The sequence below is a fragment of the Periophthalmus magnuspinnatus genome, chromosome 17 (genome assembly GCF_009829125.3).
Source record: "Periophthalmus magnuspinnatus isolate fPerMag1 chromosome 17, fPerMag1.2.pri, whole genome shotgun sequence".
NCBI classification, from domain to species: Eukaryota; Metazoa; Chordata; class Actinopteri; order Gobiiformes; family Gobiidae; genus Periophthalmus; species Periophthalmus magnuspinnatus.
The window spans coordinates 28,848,754-28,869,581 of NC_047142.1; the positions used below are offsets into that span (position 1 = coordinate 28,848,754).

Consider the following 20,828-nt stretch of genomic DNA (forward strand, 5'->3'; position numbering starts at 1 on the left):
ATTATAGCTAAAGAAAAAACAGAACCCATGGAGACAACTCTTTAATCTCAATTTTGATTTTTTTTTTGCTTTGTGGAGACATTACATTGATTTACATAAATCTTGATAATACTGACCCAAACAGTATCTTTTATCATTACGAACCTCCACCTAAATTACCCCAACCCTGTAATACTGATTTACCCACAACAACCTGACAGAGAAAAAAACCCATTCTGTAACGACCTGACAAAGACCCCAGTCTGCAAAAATGACTTGACAAAGACCCCACTCTGTAACAATGACCTGACAAAGAAAAGACCTCAGTCTTTAACAACGACCTGCCAAGGAAAAGGCGTCAGTCTGTAACATCGACCTGACAAAGACCTCAGTCTGTAACAACAATCTGAAAATGAAAAGACCCCAGTGTGCAAAAACAACCTGAAGAAGAAAAGACCCCAGTCTGTAACAATGACCTGACAAGGAAAAGACCCCAGTCTGTAATAACGACCTGATAAATACTCCAATCTCTAATAAGGACCTGACAAAGACCCTAGTCTGCAACAATGACCAAACAAAGACCCCAGTCTGTAATAACGACCTGACAAAGACCCCACTCTGTAACAACGACCTGACCAAGACCCATGTCTGTAACAACAACCTGACAGAGATCCCAGTCCAATTCAATTCATTTTATTTTTGTAACGCCCAAAATCACATCAACAGTTGTCTCAAAGGGCATTCATGTTTTGGTTGATGGGGGAAACCTGAGTACCCGGAGGAAACCCATCCAGATACGGGGAGAAACATGCAAAACTCCACACAGAAAGGCCTGGGCGACCCAGGGATCGAACCAAACCTTCTTGCTGCGAGGCATGAGTGTTGCCACTCAGCCACCGTGCTGCCTTCACACAAAAACAAACAGGAAAATCAAACAACAGGAAAAATCTGACAAAACAAGAAAAATCGGCCAGGCAAGGAGGAGGGAGGGGGCGAAGGAGGGCCAGGCGAGGAGGAAGACCAGGCGAGGAGGAGGAGAGCCGGGCGACGAGGAGAGGGAGGCGGGTGGAGGAGGCCCAGGGGGGGGAGGAGGAGAGGGTCCAGCTGTCATCGGGGCATCTGAAAGAGTTACACTCCACGGGGGAGTGGGACAGGGGACAACATGTGAATAGCATTGCTGATGAAAAAATAGGAGGAAGCAGAGGATAGTGCTCAGGTTGCCATACTTCCCCCAGCTAGTTATCTCCTACTGCAGCTTATCTTATCCCAGGTTTTAATGTCACTGCCTAACTCCCTCACTAAGTAACCTGGTCGTAAGCTATACTGAAGAGGAAGGTTTTAAGCCTTGTCTTAAATACAGAGACTGTGGGGGCCTGTTTAACATCAGTAGGGAGTTGATTCCATAGCACAGGAGCTTGGTAACTGAATGCTCTCCCTCCCACTGTACTTTTGGACACTCTAGGAACCACTAATAGTCCTGCATTCTGAGAGCGGAGTGCTCTGTTTGGCTGGTACGGGACAATAGCATCTTGCAGATAGGATAGGATCCGTTTAGGGTTTTGTATGTCAGGAGGAGGACTTTGAATTTGATTCTAAGCTCGACAGGAAGCCAGTGCAGATATTTTAGTACAGGACTGATGTGGTCTCTTCTAGTTCCTGTTAGGACTCTGGCCGCTGCATTTTGGACCAACTGGGTGAAACCGATTCCATCCAAAAGCATTACTGAGGCAGTCACTGCTGTTATCAATATGTATGTTGAAATCTCCTTATAACAATCCTTTCCCAATTCAAAACTAAACTTGAAATGAAATCAGATGGACCAGGAGGTTGATAAATTATTATAAATATAACAGCTTTTTGGTTTTTCCAATTGGGGCACGTAATGGAGAGTGCAAGGCTTTCAAAGGAGAGGTATGTATAGTTGGGTTTGGGGCTGAGAATTGGACTGGAATGAAAGATGACGGCGACACCACCACCTCAACCTGTGCTCCGGGTACTCTGAAAGTTCATGTGACTTGATGGTGTAGATTTGTTTAGTCTAACATAATCATTTTCCAGAAGCCATGTTTCAGTTAGGGCTAGCAGATCAATATTAAGGTCGCCAATTAGTTCATTTATTAAAAGGGATTTGGAGGAAAGAGACCTGATGTTTAGCAGTCCACATTTTACACACTTATCATTTTGTTTATTTGCGGCACATTTATTTATTTTTATTAAGTTATGAGATCTGACAGCTTCCTTGTCAGTGTTTAGGGGTGTTTTATTTGTGCTTTTTCTACGTGGGGTCTCTGTCTGTTTGGAGCTGTTCTCGCTGACTGAGCTGTGCCTCACTGGTCTAAACTGCTCCCTAACGTCACTATAGCTGTCACGTCACTAGAGCTATTCTGCGTGCTAGACTTACCTGGTCAATCTAGACGAGCAATCATATTCTGAGCTAACAGGGCGGAGCCAGCCTGCGTGGGATGGATGCCGTCTCTACGTATAAGCCTAGGCTTCCCTCAAATGCCCTCCAATTATCTATGAAGACGACACCATTCTGCGGGCACCAATTGGTCAACCACTGGTTGACTGCTGAAAAGCGGCTGCACATTTCACAATTGGTGTAGGTTGGGAGGGGGCCAGAGAAGTACATGGACTCCGACATCGACTTAGCCAATTCACAGACTGCCGCTATCTGTAACTTAACCACCTCTGACTGACCGCACCGAGTATCGTTACCCCCCATGTGTATAACGAACCGGCGGCACCTATTCTTACTTTTCTTTAAAAGCCTAAGATTTCCCTCAATGTCACTCAGTCTGGCTCCAGGATAACACCGCGTGGAAGCTGCAGGCAGTTCCACGTCCCTGACTATCGAGCTCCCTATGACTAAAGTGTCCCGGGTCCAGCTCAGGGGAGCAAATCTGTTCTCGACGGCGAGCTCTCTACTCTCAACCCTATGTCCCTGGTCTGCTACAGTCCTATCTTTAGCCCTATGTCCCTGACCTGTCCTAGTCCTACACTTTCTTCTAACTGTCACAAACCTGCCAACCACGGGTTGCGCTGGGGGGCTAGTCTCGCTAGCTACGCTAAAGCTACTGCGGTTTGCAGTCCCTACTGCTGCTACCTGACTGTGACTCAGGGTCAGAGCCTCCATTGAGCGGATCCGCGTTTCTAACTCTGAAACCCTAGCCTGCAGGACTGCCACTATACTACACTTAACGCAGCTGTCCCTATCATCGTCAAATAAGCCAGGGTCATCACTCCACATATGGCAACCAGGGCAGGGAAGAGCGAGAGAAGCGGAGGAAGGTTTAGCCATGATGCTAGTCGACTAGGCTAGTTCAGGCTGAACCGAGAGATAGAGGGGCTTAATCCACGAAGTACAGAGCAATAGATGCTGAATAAAACTTTTGTGGTTTAACGAAGTATTCAGGCACTAGTGTAGATGTTAAAAACTGCTTTTTAAACCGTAAGGATTCATGGATTAACAATTTCAGGAGAGAGACGCTAGATATACAACTCACAAAACAGAATGCACTCACCCGGAAATGACGTCAGATCAACAATCCTCACCAATCCTCCATAACAAAGACCTGACAAAGACCCCTGTCTGGGGTCTTTTCCTTTTCAGGTCGTTGTTACAGTTTGTAAAAACAAACTGACAAAGACAACCAAGTCTTTAAAAACGACCAGAAAACGACCCCAGTCTGTAACAACGCCCTGATAAATACTCCAGCCTGAAGTAATGACCTGACAAAGACCCAAGTCTGTACCAACAACCTGACAGAGACCCCAGTCTGTAACAACGACCTGACCGAGACCCCAGTCTGTAACAACGACCTGACAAAGACCCCAGTCTGTAATAACAAACTGACAAATACCCCAGTCTGTAACAATGACCTGACAAAGGCCTCAGTCTGAAAGAACAACCTGACAAATACCCGAGTCTCTACCAACAACCTGAAAGAGACTCCAGTCTGTAATAACGACCTGACAAAGACCCTAGTCTGTAACAATGACCAGAAAAAGAAAAGACCCCAGTCTGTAATAATGACCTGTCAGAGAAACCAGTTTGTAAAAATGACCTGACAAAGAAAAGACCGCAGTCTGTAACAACAAACTGACAAAGAGCCCGGTCTTTAAAAACGACCAGACAAAAAACCCACTCTTTAACAACGACCAGACAGAGACGCCAGTCTGTACCAACGACCTGACAAAAACCCCAGTCTGTAATGACTACCTGAAAAATACTCCAGTCGGTAACAACGACCTGACAAAATCCCCAGTCTGTACCAACAACCTGAAAGAGTCCCCAGTATGTAATAAGGACCTGTCAAAGACCCTAGTCTGTAACAATGACCTGACGAAGAACCCAGTCTATAATAACGACTTGACAAGGACCCCACTCCGTAACGACAACCTGACAGAAACACCATTATTATCTCTAATAATGACCTGAAAAAGACCCCAGTTTGTAACAACGACCAGACAAAAACCCCACTCTTTAACAACCACCAGACAGAGACCCCAGTCTGTACCAACGACCTGAAAAAGACCCCAGTCTGTAACAATGACCTGAAAAAGAAAAGACCCCAGTGTGCAACAACAACCTGATAAAGAAAATACCCCAGTCTGTTTTTTTTTTTTTTTTTTTTTTTTTTTTTTTTAATTTAACCTTTATTTAACCAGGAAGGTCCCATTGAGAGTAAAAACGTCTTTTTCAAGGGAGTCCTGGCCAAGAGGGAGCACATTTCAAAACAAGTACATACAAACAAACAACGTTAAAATTGCATAGATCATGAAAAACAGTTGCACATTATTGAGACAGTCTGTAAGGCTTTGAGTTTAGTTTTCAGTTCAGTCAATTTCCAGTCTTTCTGCAACAAGTTCCAAGTAAAAGGTGCAGAGTGAACAAAGGCTTTCTTCCCCAGCTCTGTGCGGGCAAAAGGAACAGACGGCAACAACTGATCGTTTGATCACAAGGAGTAAGAGCCACTATTTTTCCTTGTGATCAAAGTACAAATATAAGGAGGCAGCAATCCAAGTATAGCTTTGTAAATAAAAGTGTACCAATGCCCCTGCCTTCTAGTGGCCAGAGAAGGCCATTGTACTCTTAAGTACAAGTCAAAATAATAATGGGTCATAGATCTACAGTTGGTAATAAACCTCAGGGAAGCATGATACATTGTGTCCAACATTAGAAAACATGAAGAAGAAGCATTCATATACAGAATGTCACCATAATCTAGCACAGATAAAAAGGTTGCAGTGACAAGATGCCTTTTTACTGCAAAAGAAAAGCACTGTTTATTACGGAAGAAAAAAAAACAAGTTTAAGTCTCAGTTTCTTTACAAGTTTTTCTATGTGTGGTTTAAAGGTGAGGGAGTCATCAATCCAGACACTAAGGTATTTATATTCATGAACCACCTCTATGACATTTCCTTCAAGGGTGGACACCACTGGAATAGGCTCAGGGACCTTCTTCTCTGTAACAATGACCTGACAAGGAAAAGACCCCAGTCTGTAATAACGACCTGATAAATACTCCAATCTCTAATAAGGACCTGACAATGACCCTAGTCTGCAACAATGACCAAACAAAGACCCCAGTCTGTAACAATGACCTGACAAAGACCCATGTCTGTAACAACAACCTGACAGAGATCCCAGTCCATAACAAAGACCTGACAAAGACCCCTGTCTGTAATGACGACCTGAAAAATACTCCAGTTGGTAAAAAACCTGACAAAGACCCTAATCTGTAATAACCCTCTGTAATAACCCTAATCTGTAACAACAACCTGACAGAGATCCCAGTCCATAACAAAGACCTGACAAGGACCCCAGTCTTTAATGACGACCTGACAAACACCCCACTTTGTAACATCGACCTAACAAAGACCTCAGTCTGTAACAACAACCTGACAATGAAAAGGGCCCAGTCTGAAAGAAGACATGACAAAGTCTTTAATAACGACCTGACAAATACTCCAGTTTGTAATAACAGCCTGACAGAGACCCCAGTCTAAAACAATGACCTGACAAAGAAATGACCCCAGCCTGTAATAATGACCTAAAAAAGACCCCAGTTTGTTACAACGACCTGACTGAGAAAAGACTCCAGTCTTTAACAACAACCTGACAAAGACCCCAGTCTTTAACAACGACCAGACAAAAACCCTACTCTTTAACAATGACCAGACAGAGACCCCAGTCTGTAATGATGACCTGAAAAATACTTCAGTTGGTAAAAACGACCTGACATTGACCCTAGTCTGTACGAACGACCTGACAAAGACCCTCCTTTGTAATAGCGATCTGACAAAGACACCAGTCTGCACCAACAACCTGAAAGAGACTGGAGTCTTCAAAAACGACCTGACAAAGACCCTAATCTGTAATAACGACCTGACAAAGACCCTAATCTGTAATAACGACCTGACAAAGACCCTAATCTGTAACAATGACCTGACAAAGAGCCCAGTCTTTAATAACGTCTTGACAAAGACCCCACTCTGTAACATCGACCTGACAAAGTCCCCAGTCTGTAACAACAACCTGACAAAAACCCCAGTCTGTAATAGCAAACTGAAAAAGGCTCCAGTCTGTAACAACGACCTGACAAAGAACCCAGTGTGTAATAACAAACTGACAATGAAAAGGGCCTAGTCTGAAAGAACGACCTGACGAAGACCTCAGTCTGATACTCCAGTCTGTAATAACGCCCTGACAAAGACCCTAGTCTGTACCAATGACCTGACAAAGAAAAGACCCTACTCTGTAATAACAACTTGATAATGACCCAGTCTGTAATAACGACCTGACAAAGAAAACACCCCAGTCTGTAACAAAAGACCTGACAAAGAACCCAGTTTGTATTAACGACCTGACAAAGAAAAGGCTCCAGTCTGAAAGAACGACCTGACAAAGACCCCAGTCTGTAACAACGACCTGACAAATACTCCAGTCTGTAATAACGACCTGACAAATACCCCACTCTGTAACAACAACCTGACAAAGACCCCAGTCTGTAATAACAAACTGACAATTACCCCAGTCTGTAACAATGACCTGAGAAAGACCCCAGTTTGTATTAATGACCTGACAAAGAAAAGGCCCCAGTCTGAAAGAACGACCTGAGAAAGACGCCAGTCTGTAACAACGGCCTGACAAAGAAAACTTCCCAGACTGTAACAAAAACTTGACAAAGACCCCAGACTGTACCAACAACCTGACAGAGACCCCAGTCTGTAACAACGACCTGACAAAGACCCCAGTCTGTAATAACGACCTGACAAAGAGCCCACTCCGCAACGACGACCTGACAAAGACCCCACTCTGTAACAACAACCTGAAGGAGACACCAGTCTGTAATAATAACATGACAAAGACCCCAGTCTATTACAAAAACAAAGAAAAGACCCCAGTCTGTGACAGCAACCTGATAAATAAAATACTCTAGTCTGTAATAACGACTTGTTAATGACCCCAGTCTGTAATAACGACCTGACAAATAAAACTCCCTAGTCTGTAATAAAAACCTCACAAAGTCTGTACCACAACCTGAAAGAGACCCCAATATATAATAAGAACCTGACAAAGTCCCCACTCCGTAACGACGACCAGACAAAGACCCCACTCTGTAACAACAACCTGACAGAGACACCAGTCTTTGATAATAACGTGACAAAGACCCCAGTCTATAACAACGACCTGACAAAGAAAAGACTCCAGTTTGTAATAATGACCTAAAAAAGATCCCAGTTTGTAACAATGACCTGACTAAAAAAAGACCCCAGTCTGTAACAAAAGACCTGACAAAGAACCAAGTCTGTATTAACGACCTGACATAGAAAAGGCTCCAGTCTGAAAGAATGACCTGACAAAGAACCCACTCTGTAACATCGAACTGACAAAGACCCCAGTCTGTAGCAACAACCTGACAGAGACTCCATTCTGTAATAACAACCTGACCAAGAAAATGCCCCAATCTGAAAGAACGACCTGACAACAAACCCAGTCTGTAAGAATGACCTTACAAATACATTACAATCTGTAATAACGCCCTGATCAAGACCCTTGTCTGTACCAACAACCTGACAAAGAAAATACCCTACTCTGTTATAACGACTTGATAATGACCCCAGTCTGTAATAATGACCTGACAAAGAAAACACCCCAGTCTGTAACAAAAGACCTGACAAATACTCCAGTCTGTAAGAACAAACTGACAAAGACCCCAGTCTGTAACAACAACCTGCCAAAGAACACAGTCTGTATCAATGACCTGACAAAGAAAACTTCCCAGTCTATAACAAAGACCTGACAAAGACCCCAGACTGTACCAACAACCTGACAAATACCCCAGTCTGTAACAACGACCTGACCGAGACCCCAGTCTGTAACAACGACCTGACAAAGACCCCAGTCTGTAATAACAAACTGACAAATACCCCAGTCTGTAACAATGACCTGACAAAGGCCTCAGTCTGAAAGAACAACCTGACAAATACCCGAGTCTCTACCAACAACCTGAAAGAGACTCCAGTCTGTAATAATGACCTGACAAAGACCCTCATCTATATCAACAACCTGACAAAGACCCCAGTTTGTAACAACAACCTGTCAGACCTTAGTCTGTACCAAAAACCTGAAAGAGACCCCAGTCTGTGATAACGACCTGACAAAGACCCCAGTATATAACAACGACCTGAAAAAGACCCCAGTCTGTAACAAAGAACTGACAAAGACCCCAGTCTGCGACAACAACCTGACAAAGAAAAGACCCCAGTCGAGAATAACGACTTGATAATTATCCCAGTCTGTAATAACATCACAAAGAAAACATCCCAGTCTGTAACAAAGACCTGACAAAGACCCCAGTCTGTAATTACGACCTGACAAATACTAAAGTCTGTACTAACGACATGACAAAGACCCCAGTCTGTAACAACAACCTGACAAATACTACAGGCTGAAAGAACGACCTGACAAAGACCCCAGTCTGTAATAACGACCTGACAAATACTCCAGTCTGTAATAACGACCTGACAAATACCCCAGTCTGTAACAACAAACTGACAAATACTCCAGTCTGTATCAACGACCTGACAAAGACCCCAGTCTCTAACAACGACCTAACAAAGAACCCAGTGTGTAATAACGATCTGACAAATAATTTAATTAAATTCATTTTCATCCATCCATCCATCCATCCATTTTCTTCCGCTTATCCGGGGCCGGGTCGCGGGGGCAGCAGGGACTCCCAGACTTCCCTCACCCCGGACACGTCCTCCAGCTCCTCCGGTGGGACCCCAAGGCGTTCCCAGGCCAGCCGAGAGACATAGTCCCTCCAGCGTGTCCTGGGTCTTCCCCGGGGCCTCCTCCCGGTGGGACATGCCCAGAACACCTCCCTAGGGAGGCGTCCAGGAGGCATCCTGAGCAGATGCCCGAGCCACCTCAGCTGGTTCCTCTCAACGTGTAGGAGCAGCGGCTCTACTCTGAGCTCCTCCCGTGTGACCGAGCTCCTCACCCTATCCCTAAGGGTGCGCCCGGCCACTCTGCGGAGGAAACCCATTTCAGCCGCTTGTATCCGCGATCTTGTCCTTTCGGTCATTACCCAGAGCTCATGACCATAGGTGAGGGTAGGAATGTAGATTGACCGGTAAATCGAGAGCTTCGCCTTCCGGCTCAGCTCCTTCTTTACCACAACGGACCGATACAGCGACCGCATCACTGCAGACGCTGCACCGATCCGCCTGTCAATCTCCCGCTCCATCCTTCCCTCACTCGTGAACAAGACCCCGAGATACTTGAACTCCTCCACTTGGGGCAGAGACTCTCCACCCACCCGGAGAGAGCAAACCACCTTTTTCCGGTCGAGAACCATGGCCTCGGATTTGGAGGAGCTGATTCTCATCCCAGCCGCTTCACACTCGGCTGCAAACCGCCCCAGTGCCTGCTGCAGGTCCTGGCTCGAAGAAGCCATCAGGACAACATCATCTGCAAACAGCAGAGATGAAATCCTGTGGTTCCCAAACCAGGCCCCCTCCGGCCCCTGGCTGCGCCTAGAAATTCTGTCCATAAATATAATGAACAGAACCGGTGACAAAGGGCAGCCCTGGCGGAGTCCAATATGCACCGGGAACAGGTCTGACTTACTGCCGGCAATGCGAACACAGCTCCTGCTCCGGCAGTAAATTCATTTTCAATTCAATTCAATTCATTTATTTTTGTAACGCCCAAAATCACAACAACAGTTGTCTCGAAGGGCGTTCATGTTTTGGTTGATGGGGGAAACCGGAGTACCCGGAGGAAACCCATCCAGACACGGGGAGAAACATGAAAAACTCCACACAGAAAGGCCTGGTGACCCGGGGATCAAACCAACCTTCTTGCTGTGAGACATGAGTGATGGCACTCAGTCACCGTGCCGCCAAGACACAAAAAACAAAACAACAGGAAGAATCAGACACAACAGGAAAAATCAGACACAACAGGAAAAATCAGACACAACAGGAAAAATCAGACACAACAGGAAAAATCAGACAACATAAGAAATCGGCCAGGCGAGGGGGAGGAAGACCAGACGAGGAGGAGGAGAGCCGGGCGAGGAGGAGGAGAGCCAGGCAAGGAGGAGGTCCAGCTGTCATCGGGGCATCTGAAAGAGATACACTCCACAGGGGGAGTGGGACAGGGGACAACATGTGAATAGCATTGCTGATGAGAAAATAGGACAAAGTAGAGGATAGTGCTCAGGTTGCCATACTTCCCCCAGCTAGTTACTCCTACTGCAGCTTATCTTATCCCGGGTTTTAATAACCCTAACTCCCTCACTAAGTAACCTGGTCATACGCTATACCGAAGAGGAAGGTTTTAAGCCTGGTCTTAAATACAGAGACTGTGGGGGCCTGTTTAACATCAGCAGGGAGTTGATTCCATAGCACAGGAGCTTGGTAACTGAATGCTCTCCCTCCCACTGTACTTTTGGACACTCTAGGAACCACTAATAGTCCTGCATTCTGAGAGCGGAGTGCTCTGTTTGGCTGGTACGGGACAATAGCATCTTGCAGATAGGATGGGGCCATACCGTTTAGGGCTTTGTATGTCAGGAGGAGGACTTTGAATTTGATTCTAAGCTCGACAGGAAGCCAGTGCAGATATTTTAGTACAGGACTGATGTGGTCTCTTCTTTTAGTTCCTTTTAGGACTCTGGCCGCTGCATTTTGGACCAACTGGAGGCTCCTTATAGTACTTTTGGGGCAGGCGGCAAGCAGGGAATTACAGTAATCAAGTCTGGAAGTAACAAATGCATGGATGAGTTTTTCAGCATCGTTTTTAGGTAAAATATTTCTAATTTTAGTTATATTTCGCAGGTGAAAGTATGCGGTTTTACAAGCTAGGTTTACATGGGCTGTGAATGAGAGATTTTGATCAAATAGGACTCCAAGATTTTTTACAGTAGGGCTAGAAGCTATACTCACATTGTCGAGTGAGATTATCTGGTCTGACAGAGAATCTCTTTGACCTTTGGGACCAACGACAATGACCTCTGTTTTTTCAGGATTTAAGAGCAGGTAATTCAAGGTCATCCAGGTTTTGATGTCCTTCACACAGGCACTGAGTTTATCTATTTGATCAGTCTGATTTGGTTTCATTGATAAGTACAGCTGAGTGTCATCAGCATAGCAGTGAAAATTAATGCCATGTTTTCTGATAATGTTACCCAATGGCAACATATACAGAGTAAACAGGATTGGACCAAGCACAGATCCTTGCGGAACACCACAGGCTACTTTAGAACAGGGAGAGGTGCTCTGGTTTATACTAACAAACTGGTACCTATCTGATAGATAGGATTTAAACCATTTGAGGGCGGTCCCTCTGATTCCAATGTCACATTCTAACCTCTGCAGTAGAATGTTGTGATCAATGGTGTCAAACGCTGCACTGAGGTCCAGTAGGACCAGGACTGAAGCCAGCCCGTTATCAGCAGCTAGTAGTAAATCATTTGTTACTTTAAGCAGTGCAGTCTCTGTGCTGTGGTGAGCTCTGAATCCAGATTGAAATTTTTCAAATATATTATTGTCCTGCAGGTGGCGGCAGAGCTGTTTCACCACAACTCGTTCTAGAATTTTTGAGAGGAAGGGAAGATTAGAGATAGGTCTATAGTTGACTAATTCATCAGGATTTAGGTTAGGTTTTTTCAAAAGGGGTTTAATCACAGCATACTTAAAGGACTGAGGAACGTAGCCATTTTCTAACGACATATTTATTATGTTATGGATGGAATCTATTATTAGGGGGAGGGCTTCTTTGAGGAGTCTGATTGGAATAGGGTCGAGCAAACAGGTTGATGGTTTTGACGACATGATGACTGAGGTAATCTCCACCTCATCAACAGGAGTAAATTTATCTAATATTATTAGAGGGTCCATATGGGATATTGGCATTACAGACTGGATTTGCTCAGAGCTGATTTTTGGAGTAGCTTTGTTAATTTTGTCTCTAATGGTTGTGATTTTGTAATCGAAGAAGTGAAGAAAGTCATCACAACTAATGTTCGAGGGGATAAGAGACTCATTAGCAGTGTGGGAGTTTGTCAGCCTGGCTACAGTGCTGAACAAAATCTGGGGTTATTTTTGTTTACTTCTATTAGATTTGAATAGTATCTAGTTCGGGCTTTCCGCAGAGCGGCCTTATAAGTGAGCAGGCAGAGCTTCCATGCCTTCAGAGACTGCTCAGAGCGCGAGCGGCGCCAAAGCTTCTCTGTGCGTCTTACATGTTGTTTGAGTGTCCTGAGCTGTAACGTGTACCATGGAGCCGGAGGTCTTGGTTTAATGCTTTTCTGTTTTAGCGGAGCTACAACATCGAGAGCAGATTTTAAGGTGAGCATTGTTCTGTCAACCAATTGATCAGTGACAATTGGATTAAAATTATTACCATTGTCACATGACATATCTTTCAGTAATGGCTCAATAATTTCTTTAAACTCTGTAACCGATTTATCTGATAATGTTCTTTTCATTATAGTTTTTTTCTGTGGGGCTGGATAGTCTTTTAGTATAAATTGAAAGGTAATTAAGAAATGGTCAGAGAGTATAGGGTTTTGAGGAAGGACAATTAGATCATTAATCTCAATACCATAGGTTAGAACGAGATCTAGAGTGTGATTGTGACAGTGAGTCAGCTTATTCACACTCTGGGTGAAACCGATCCCATCCAGGAGTGCACCAAAAGCATTACTGAGGCAATCACTGCCGTTATCTACATGAATGTTGAAATCTCCAACTATAACAATCCTTTCCCAGTTCAAGACTAAACTTGAGATGAAATCAGAACACTCTGTCAGGAAGTCGGCATATGGACCAGGAGGTCGATAAATTATTATAAATATAACAGCTTTTTATTTTTGTAACACCCAAAATCACAACAACAGTTGTCGAAGTCTCGAAGGGCGTTCATGTTTTGGTTGATGGGGGAAACCAAAGTCCCCAGTATGAAAGAATGACCTGAGAAATACCCCAGTCTGTAACAACGACCTCAGAAATACTCCAGTCTGTACTAATGACCTGACAAAGTCCCCAGTCTGTAACAACAACCTGACAAATACTACAGTCTGTAATATCAATCTGACAAAGACCCCAATTGGTAACAACGACGTGACAAAGACCCCAGTCTATAAAAACGACCTGACAGAGACCCCAGTCTGTAACAATCACCTGACAAAGACTCCAGTCTGTAGCAACGACCTGAAAAAGACCCCAGTCTGTAACAACGACCTGAAAAAGACCAGCGTCTGTAACAACGACAAGACCCCAGTCTGCAACAACGACCTGACAAAGACCCCAGTTTGTAAGATTGACCTGACAAAGACCTCAATCTTTAACAACAAGCTGACAAAAAAAACGTCCCCAGTCTGAAACAAAGACTGACAAAGAAAACACCCCAGTCTGTTACAATGACCTGACAGAGAAAAGATCCCAGTCTGTAACAGTGACTTGATCGAGACTCCAGTCTGTAACATAAACCTGACAAAAATGTCTGTCTGCAACAACATCCTGACAATGACCCCAGTCGGTAACAACAACCTGACAGAGACCCCAATCTGCAACAACGATCTGAAATCAAAAGATGCCAGTCTGTAACAACAACCTGACAGAGACCCCAGTTTGTAACAACCACCTGACAACGACCCCAGTCTGTAACAACAACCTTACCGAGACTACAGTCTGTAACAACGACCTGACAAAAATTCCACTCTCTAACGATGGCCTGACAAAGAAGAGACCCCAGTCTGTACCAACGACCTGACAGAGACTCCTGTCTGTTCACAGATTTCACACAGAATTGAAATACACACTTGACAGATAGATTCAAATTTAATTTAATTGATTTATTTTATTATTATTATTTATTTTTTGGTACAGTATAAATTAGACAGAAGTTTATTTAATATTATGAGTAAATCTCTAAACGATTACCAAATGTGACCTATCACCATGGCTATAGTAGGTCTAGTTTGAATAAAGCATTTTGTTCTTTGGACTTTTAGGACAGGCGTACCGCCGCTGTGACCACAACGGGAGCTGGGAGCTAACCACCACAAACAACAAGACCTGGGCCAATTACAGCGAATGCGCCAAGTTCCTGTACAACCAGAGTCACAACAAGGTATGGCTCATTTGAATAAGACCAATGGATGTGATGGCATGAACGTCATGCTTGCCATTTTAATGTGACAAAAAAGACTATATGAACGCCATGCTCGCAATTTTAATGTGATGAATGTATGAGACGGTATGAATGAGTCCAGTTCTGTGGCTGGACTCAGACACAGCCCTTGTTGGAGCAACACAATGATGGAAGCATGAAAAAACAAGGCCATATCTGGATCTTTTCTTGTCAATAGCAAACTAATTATCTTGTCTGATGTCTGATGTTTTTCCTGGGATCTGCTGTTATCTTTCCTCCAGTTTCAGGGTCACTGCCTCGAATGCTCCATTGACCACTGATGCCTTCCCCTTCCAGGCCTTTTCCAGCTCTTCTTTGAGCGCCTGTTATTTCTATAGTTTCTCATGGTGCTTTTGTATGATGTTCCAATTACTTGGTTCTGCAATATCCACCACAATGGCTTTGCGCTGGTGTTTATCCACCACCACAATGTCTGGTTGGTCCATTACCATTGTGTCAGTCTGTATCTGAAAGTCCCACTGTATCTTTGCGCGGTCATTCTCCACTACCTTTTGGAGGCATTTCCCACCTTGACCTTGGGGTCTCCAGTCTCCAGTACTCTGCATAGATGTTTCTGGACACTATGGCTCCACTTTGTTATGCCGCTCTGTGTATGCTTTCCCTACAGCATCTTACACTCTGCAGTTATGTACTGGATTGTCTCAGGGGCCACTAAGCACGTCATCTGTTGGGGCCTTGTCCTTGATTTACATATGCGCCTTGGATGTTTCATCCTGGACAGTGGCTCACACCCTCACTAGAACTTGGCCTCCTTCCTTACAGCTTGGGTACAGTCTCAGGGTGCTGGATTTGGGATGGAACTCCTCATGAATGGTCAGAAGCTTTCAGGTCTTCACATCTGTGGTCTGTATTTCCTCCTTTGCAGCTTATGATTCCTGCAAGGTATTTGATTACTGGCAGGGTGTAGCTGTTTATTACAGCATGGCCCTGCTGTAATACATGTTGTGGTAAGCATGCCAATTGTTTCTAAGCTCATTGTGGTGCTGATTAGAATGCATAATGTTAAGAGGGGTAACTTTTGCCCACAGTGAAAATGTCTTAAATGTTACAAACTAGTACTAGTTTCTGCTTGGTTTATACCTGGTTTAGTCCTGGTTTAGTCTTGGTTGAGTCCTGTTTTAGTCCTGGTCTAGTCCTGGTCTAGTCCTGGTCTGGTCTAGTTTAGTCCTGGTTTAGTTCTGGTCTAGTTCTGGTTTAGTCCTGGTTTAGTCCTGGTTTAGTCTTAGTCTAGTCCTGGTTTTTGGGCCTGGTTTAGTCCTGGTTGAATGCTGGTTTAGTCCTGGTTGAGTCCTGGTTGTGTCCTGGTTTAGTCCTGGTCTAGTCCTGGTTTAATTCTGGCCAAGTCCTGTACTAGTCATGGTTTAATCCTGGTTTAGTCCTGGTTTTGTACTGGTTTAATCCTAGCCAAGTCCTGGTCTAGTCCTGGTTTAGTTCTGGTTCCGTCCTGGTTTAATCCTAGCCAAGTCCTGGTCTAGTCCTGGTTTAGTTCTGGTTCCGTCCTGGTCTAGTCCTGGTTTAGTCCTGGTTTAGTACTGGTTGAGTACTGGTTTAGTCCTGGTTTAGTCCTAGTTTAGTCTTGGTCTAGTCCTGGTTTAGGCCTGTTTTAATCCTGGTTGAGTGCTGATTTAGTCTTGGTCTAGTCCTGGTTTAGGCCTGTTTTAATCCTGGTTGAGTGCTGATTTAGTCCTAGTTGAGTCCTAGTTGAGTCCTGGTCTAGTTCTGGTCTAGTCCTGGTTTAATTCTGGCCAAATCCTGGTATAGTCCTGCTTTAGTCCAGGTTTAGTCCTGGTCTAGTCCTGGTTTAATCCTGGCCAAGTCCTGGTCTAGTCCTATTTTAGTCTTGGTTCCGTGCTGGTTTAGTCCTGGTCTAGTCCTGGTTTAGTCCTGGTTCAATCCTGGTCAAGCCATTGGCTAATCCTGGTCTAGTCCTTGTCTAGTCGTGGTTTAGTCCTGGTTTCGTCCTGGTTTAATCCTGGTCTAGTCCTGCTTTATTCGTGGTTCAGCCCTGGTTTAGCCCTGGTTTAGCCATGGTCTATTCCTGGTCTAGTCCTGGTTTAGTTCTGGTCTAGTCCTGGTCTAGTCCTGGTCAAGTTCTGGTCTAGTCCTGGTCAAGTTCTGGTCTAGTCCTTGTCTAGTCCTGCTTTAGTCCTGGTTTCGTCCTGGTTTCGTCCGGTTTTCGTCCTGGTTGAGTCTTGGTTTATTCCTGTTTTAGTCCTGGTCTAGTCCTTGCCAAGTCCTGTGATAGGTTCACCTTTTTAACCTATATTACAGTTCAAAAGAGAAGAGAAGACAAGAGAGATTATTTTGTCTCAATATTGAGGAGAAAGAGCGGGGAGGCAAAACCTTCAGTTTACAACCTCACTCCTTTCTGAAGTTTCCACCGTCTTTCTCCTCCTTTTATTTAGTTAGGGACCCTAGTTACAAATGCGTTCTCAAGGGATGGGGGACATAGTTTACATACTTTGCAAGCAGAATAAAAACATATGACGAGATTCACAGAGAAATACATTTTGTTTTCGCATCTCCAAAGGTCATTCCCAAGATGTTTCTGTTTCACACATTCAGAGTGACCTTCTTCCCGTGGGATCCTGCAACTTTCAAAAGATAACTTCTGCAAGACTCAAGAACAAACATTAGTGCAGATTACATAGTTTACATAGTTGAAATGAATATAATGATTATAGTAACTACAGTTACAGTACAGTACCTACAGTACCTTTAAAATGAACAGTGAAATAACATCATATAACTTGAATATATATTTTGAATCCATCATTCCCTCCTGTTTATCGAACTGTGATTTGGAAGTGCTCCTTCAGGGTTCTCGTCATTACTGCCCTCCAATAGGTACATCTGCACCCCTTTGTCCTCAGGTGCGGGTGAGATGGCAGCGGTTATTAACCTATTGATCAGGGAACGAAGACAAGGAATACAACAGCATCCACACAAGGTTAAAATAGCTACAAACACAGCGATTGATACTAGGACCGATGAGACCAGTGCTCTGCAGCGCCCAAACCCCCTTAGCCAGTCATCCCAGAAGGGGGTACTCAACCCAGACTGCTCCTTTAAGCGTCTATTCATCGCACGCAGGCTGCCTATAGCTCTAGTCAGGCTTCCGTCTGCAGCGGTATTGTTAGGGATGACCACGCAACAGCTGGCCCCAATAACAGAACAAACTCCTCCTCATTCTGCCAGGAGCGTGTCAACAGCTATGCGGCATAAGTGAGGTGGCGCTTAGTTGCTCGTGCACTGCTTCAAACCCCTCCTGTGTGTAGTTTCCCAATTTTTGTAGTGGATGTAGTTGATTCTGTCTACGTTTTTTATTGGGAGTGATTGGAATTATAGCGGCTATTAAAGGAATATTTTCAAATCCTGTGGCAATTTGATTAGCTAATTTATATTTATCAGGAACCCCTCTGGGCACTCCAATCGCATGGTTTTCAGTAGATTGTTGTTCAATCAATGCTGTTAATTGTTCTTGTTCTATTGACATTACTTCTATAGGTATGATCAGATTAACTAAAGCGCATACTCCAGTAAATTCATTTGGCATATTTGCTCGAAGTATTTTCCCTCCACAGTACCAGTAGATGTCACTGTCACTGGGTAGTGCTTTATTTGTAGTCAGATTTTTTTTTTCACATAGATTTCCATCAATATTACCTAAAACATTCGTTACCGAATTTGAGCGTTGGATACAGGTGTAATTTCCTTTTGGTAATTTGGCCTCAAATTTTGGTTTGTTTCTCAGGCCTAGTTAGTGGGTACACTGCATCCCACTTTGCGCACTCTGCCTCTGGTACTGTTTTAGTTAAGATATCCTCCACACAGTGCACTGTTAACTCAGGAGGTGTTGGTACCATTCTCAAAAGCGGTCTGGGTCCCATACAAGCAATACAGTCTTTATTAAAGTACTTTGATGCCTGTTCTATCATTGTTAGCCAATTGTTTCCAAAATCAGATACACCAGTTGCCATATTGAACACTTGTTCTTTAGTAAAAGTTACTGTTGCTTTAATTTTTATTCCGCTACTTTGCAGCCTGGGACTCAGAACCGGTTCAGGGGTTTATAACATTTCACATATAATTAATTTGTAAATAGGATCTATCCCTGATACATGAGCTCTCAGCAAAAACATCCAACATTCTTGACCATTATTAGTCAAATTTTTCTTTATGTTATTTATTGTTACCAGTAGATTGGATTTGGTTTTGGCTAAGGTTAGGAGCTCTGCCTGCCTACCTGCCGATATATTTGACCTATATGCTTTACCATCCCCACTGTTGATACATGTGAGACACCATGTGTCAAAATTGCTGCATATTTAAAAAGATTTTTTGGTAAAATAGGTTTTCCTTCTGGTAGTACTAATGTATGGAAAAGTATCACTAGTGTCTAATTTGGAGGAGTAAAATGCCACTGCTCTGAGCTTATCCCCATGTTTTTGTGTTAAAACTGACGTCATAAAATGACGTCTACCATTTGCACAAAAGGTTTGTCATAGTCAGGAAGTGCTAACACAGCACTAGAAACTAAGGCCTGTTTTACTTCTGTAAATGCTTTTTCACTCTCCTCTGTCCATTGTAGTTTGTCATGCATATTTATTGTCACATCATACATCATTTTACTCAATGGATGGGTGATTTCAGCATAATTAGCTATCCACTGTCTACAGTAATTAGTTAATCCTAGAAATGACATCATTTGTTTCTTTGTTTGAGGTTTTGGTGCTTTAAGTATAGTCTCTTTACGTCCTGCTATTATTGTACGGCCTCCAGCACTCAAACTATGTCCTAAATACTTCACTGTATTTTTGCAAAGTTGAAGCTTATTTTTACTCACTTTATGGCCATTTTCTGCTAGGAATTTTAGTAGAGCAATTGAATCAATTTCACATGATTTTCTATCTGGGGAAGCCAAAAGTATGTCATCCACATACAGAAGTACTTGGCTTCCTTTAGGTGGGTTAAATTTTGCTAAGTTAGCCGACATTGCCTGTGAATATATTGTTGGACTTTCACAATAACCTTGTCCTAATCGTGATAATGTATATCTACGTCCCTCAAAAGTAAATGCAAACCAGAATTGACTATCTTTATGTATAGGCACAGAGAAGAAAGCATTACTAATGTCTACAACTGTAAATACCTCAGCATCTGATCTGAGTGAATTTAATAGTGTGTGTGGATCTGGCACACACGGTGCTCGCTGAATTACTGCATTATTTACAGCTTGTAGGTCCTGTACCATTCTCCATCCTGTAGATGGTGCTTGTTTCTTCACAGGAAATATTGGACTATTACAAGGTGAATCATCACACTCCACTATTACCCCTGCTTGTTTTAAGCTTTCTATTTCTGGTTTAATCCCCTCTATAGCATTAGGTTTTAATTTATACTGTTTCACACAAGGTCTGTATTCAGATTTGGGTCTAATTGTTACTGGTATTACCCCTTTAATCAGACCTACATCAGATGGCCCTTTTGACCACAAACACTTTGGTATGTCACTTAATATGGCCTCTTCCTCTTGTGTAAGTTCTAATGCATTTCAGGGAAACAGTTCTTCCTCATCATCTGGGTGAATAACATATAAGTTGTTGTTGGTCTGAACTTCATCACGACCCAACAAATTTAACGGGCAGTCAGGGAAATACAATACAGCTAGTTTTATTGTCTTTCCCTTCGGATCTTGTATCATGACAGGTTTTGTCAGTGAAACATGTGTAATTTCTCCATTTGCTGCTCTCCCCACTGTGTATCATATGTGGGACTTTAGTTTTCATGGTGGTTTTGCACACACCAGTATCACACAAGAAAGAAATTTGTACCCCATTAACTAGTAGATTTTGTTTGTTAGGCCCGAGCCCCTACAGGGCGTAGGGCCTATTGCTTCCGCAACGATGAGTGCTTCGCGCGCAACTTCGTGGCAGCACCGCGACCTTGCACAGACTCCTGTGTCCTAGCAACCCATGCCGTAGGCATGGGACATGCATATTTGTACTTGCTAGCATGTCAGCGTCAACATTGAGTCAATGGGCGAAGCCCATTGACTCAATGTTGACGAGACGCAGCGCGAAGCGCTCATGTCTCCAAACACACTCCTGGC

At 43.7% G+C, this 20,828-nt stretch overlaps 1 protein-coding gene across 1 annotated transcript in view; it reads left to right on the forward strand.

The window, feature by feature from the left end:
• Positions 1–20,828, forward strand: part of pth1r (parathyroid hormone 1 receptor) — a 186,753-nt gene that overhangs the window by 57,552 nt on the left and 108,373 nt on the right. The window contains exon 5 of the mRNA XM_055228263.1: positions 14,517–14,635. Coding sequence (XP_055084238.1) covers positions 14,517–14,635 — 119 coding nt within the window. The remainder of the gene's footprint in view (positions 1–14,516; positions 14,636–20,828) is intronic.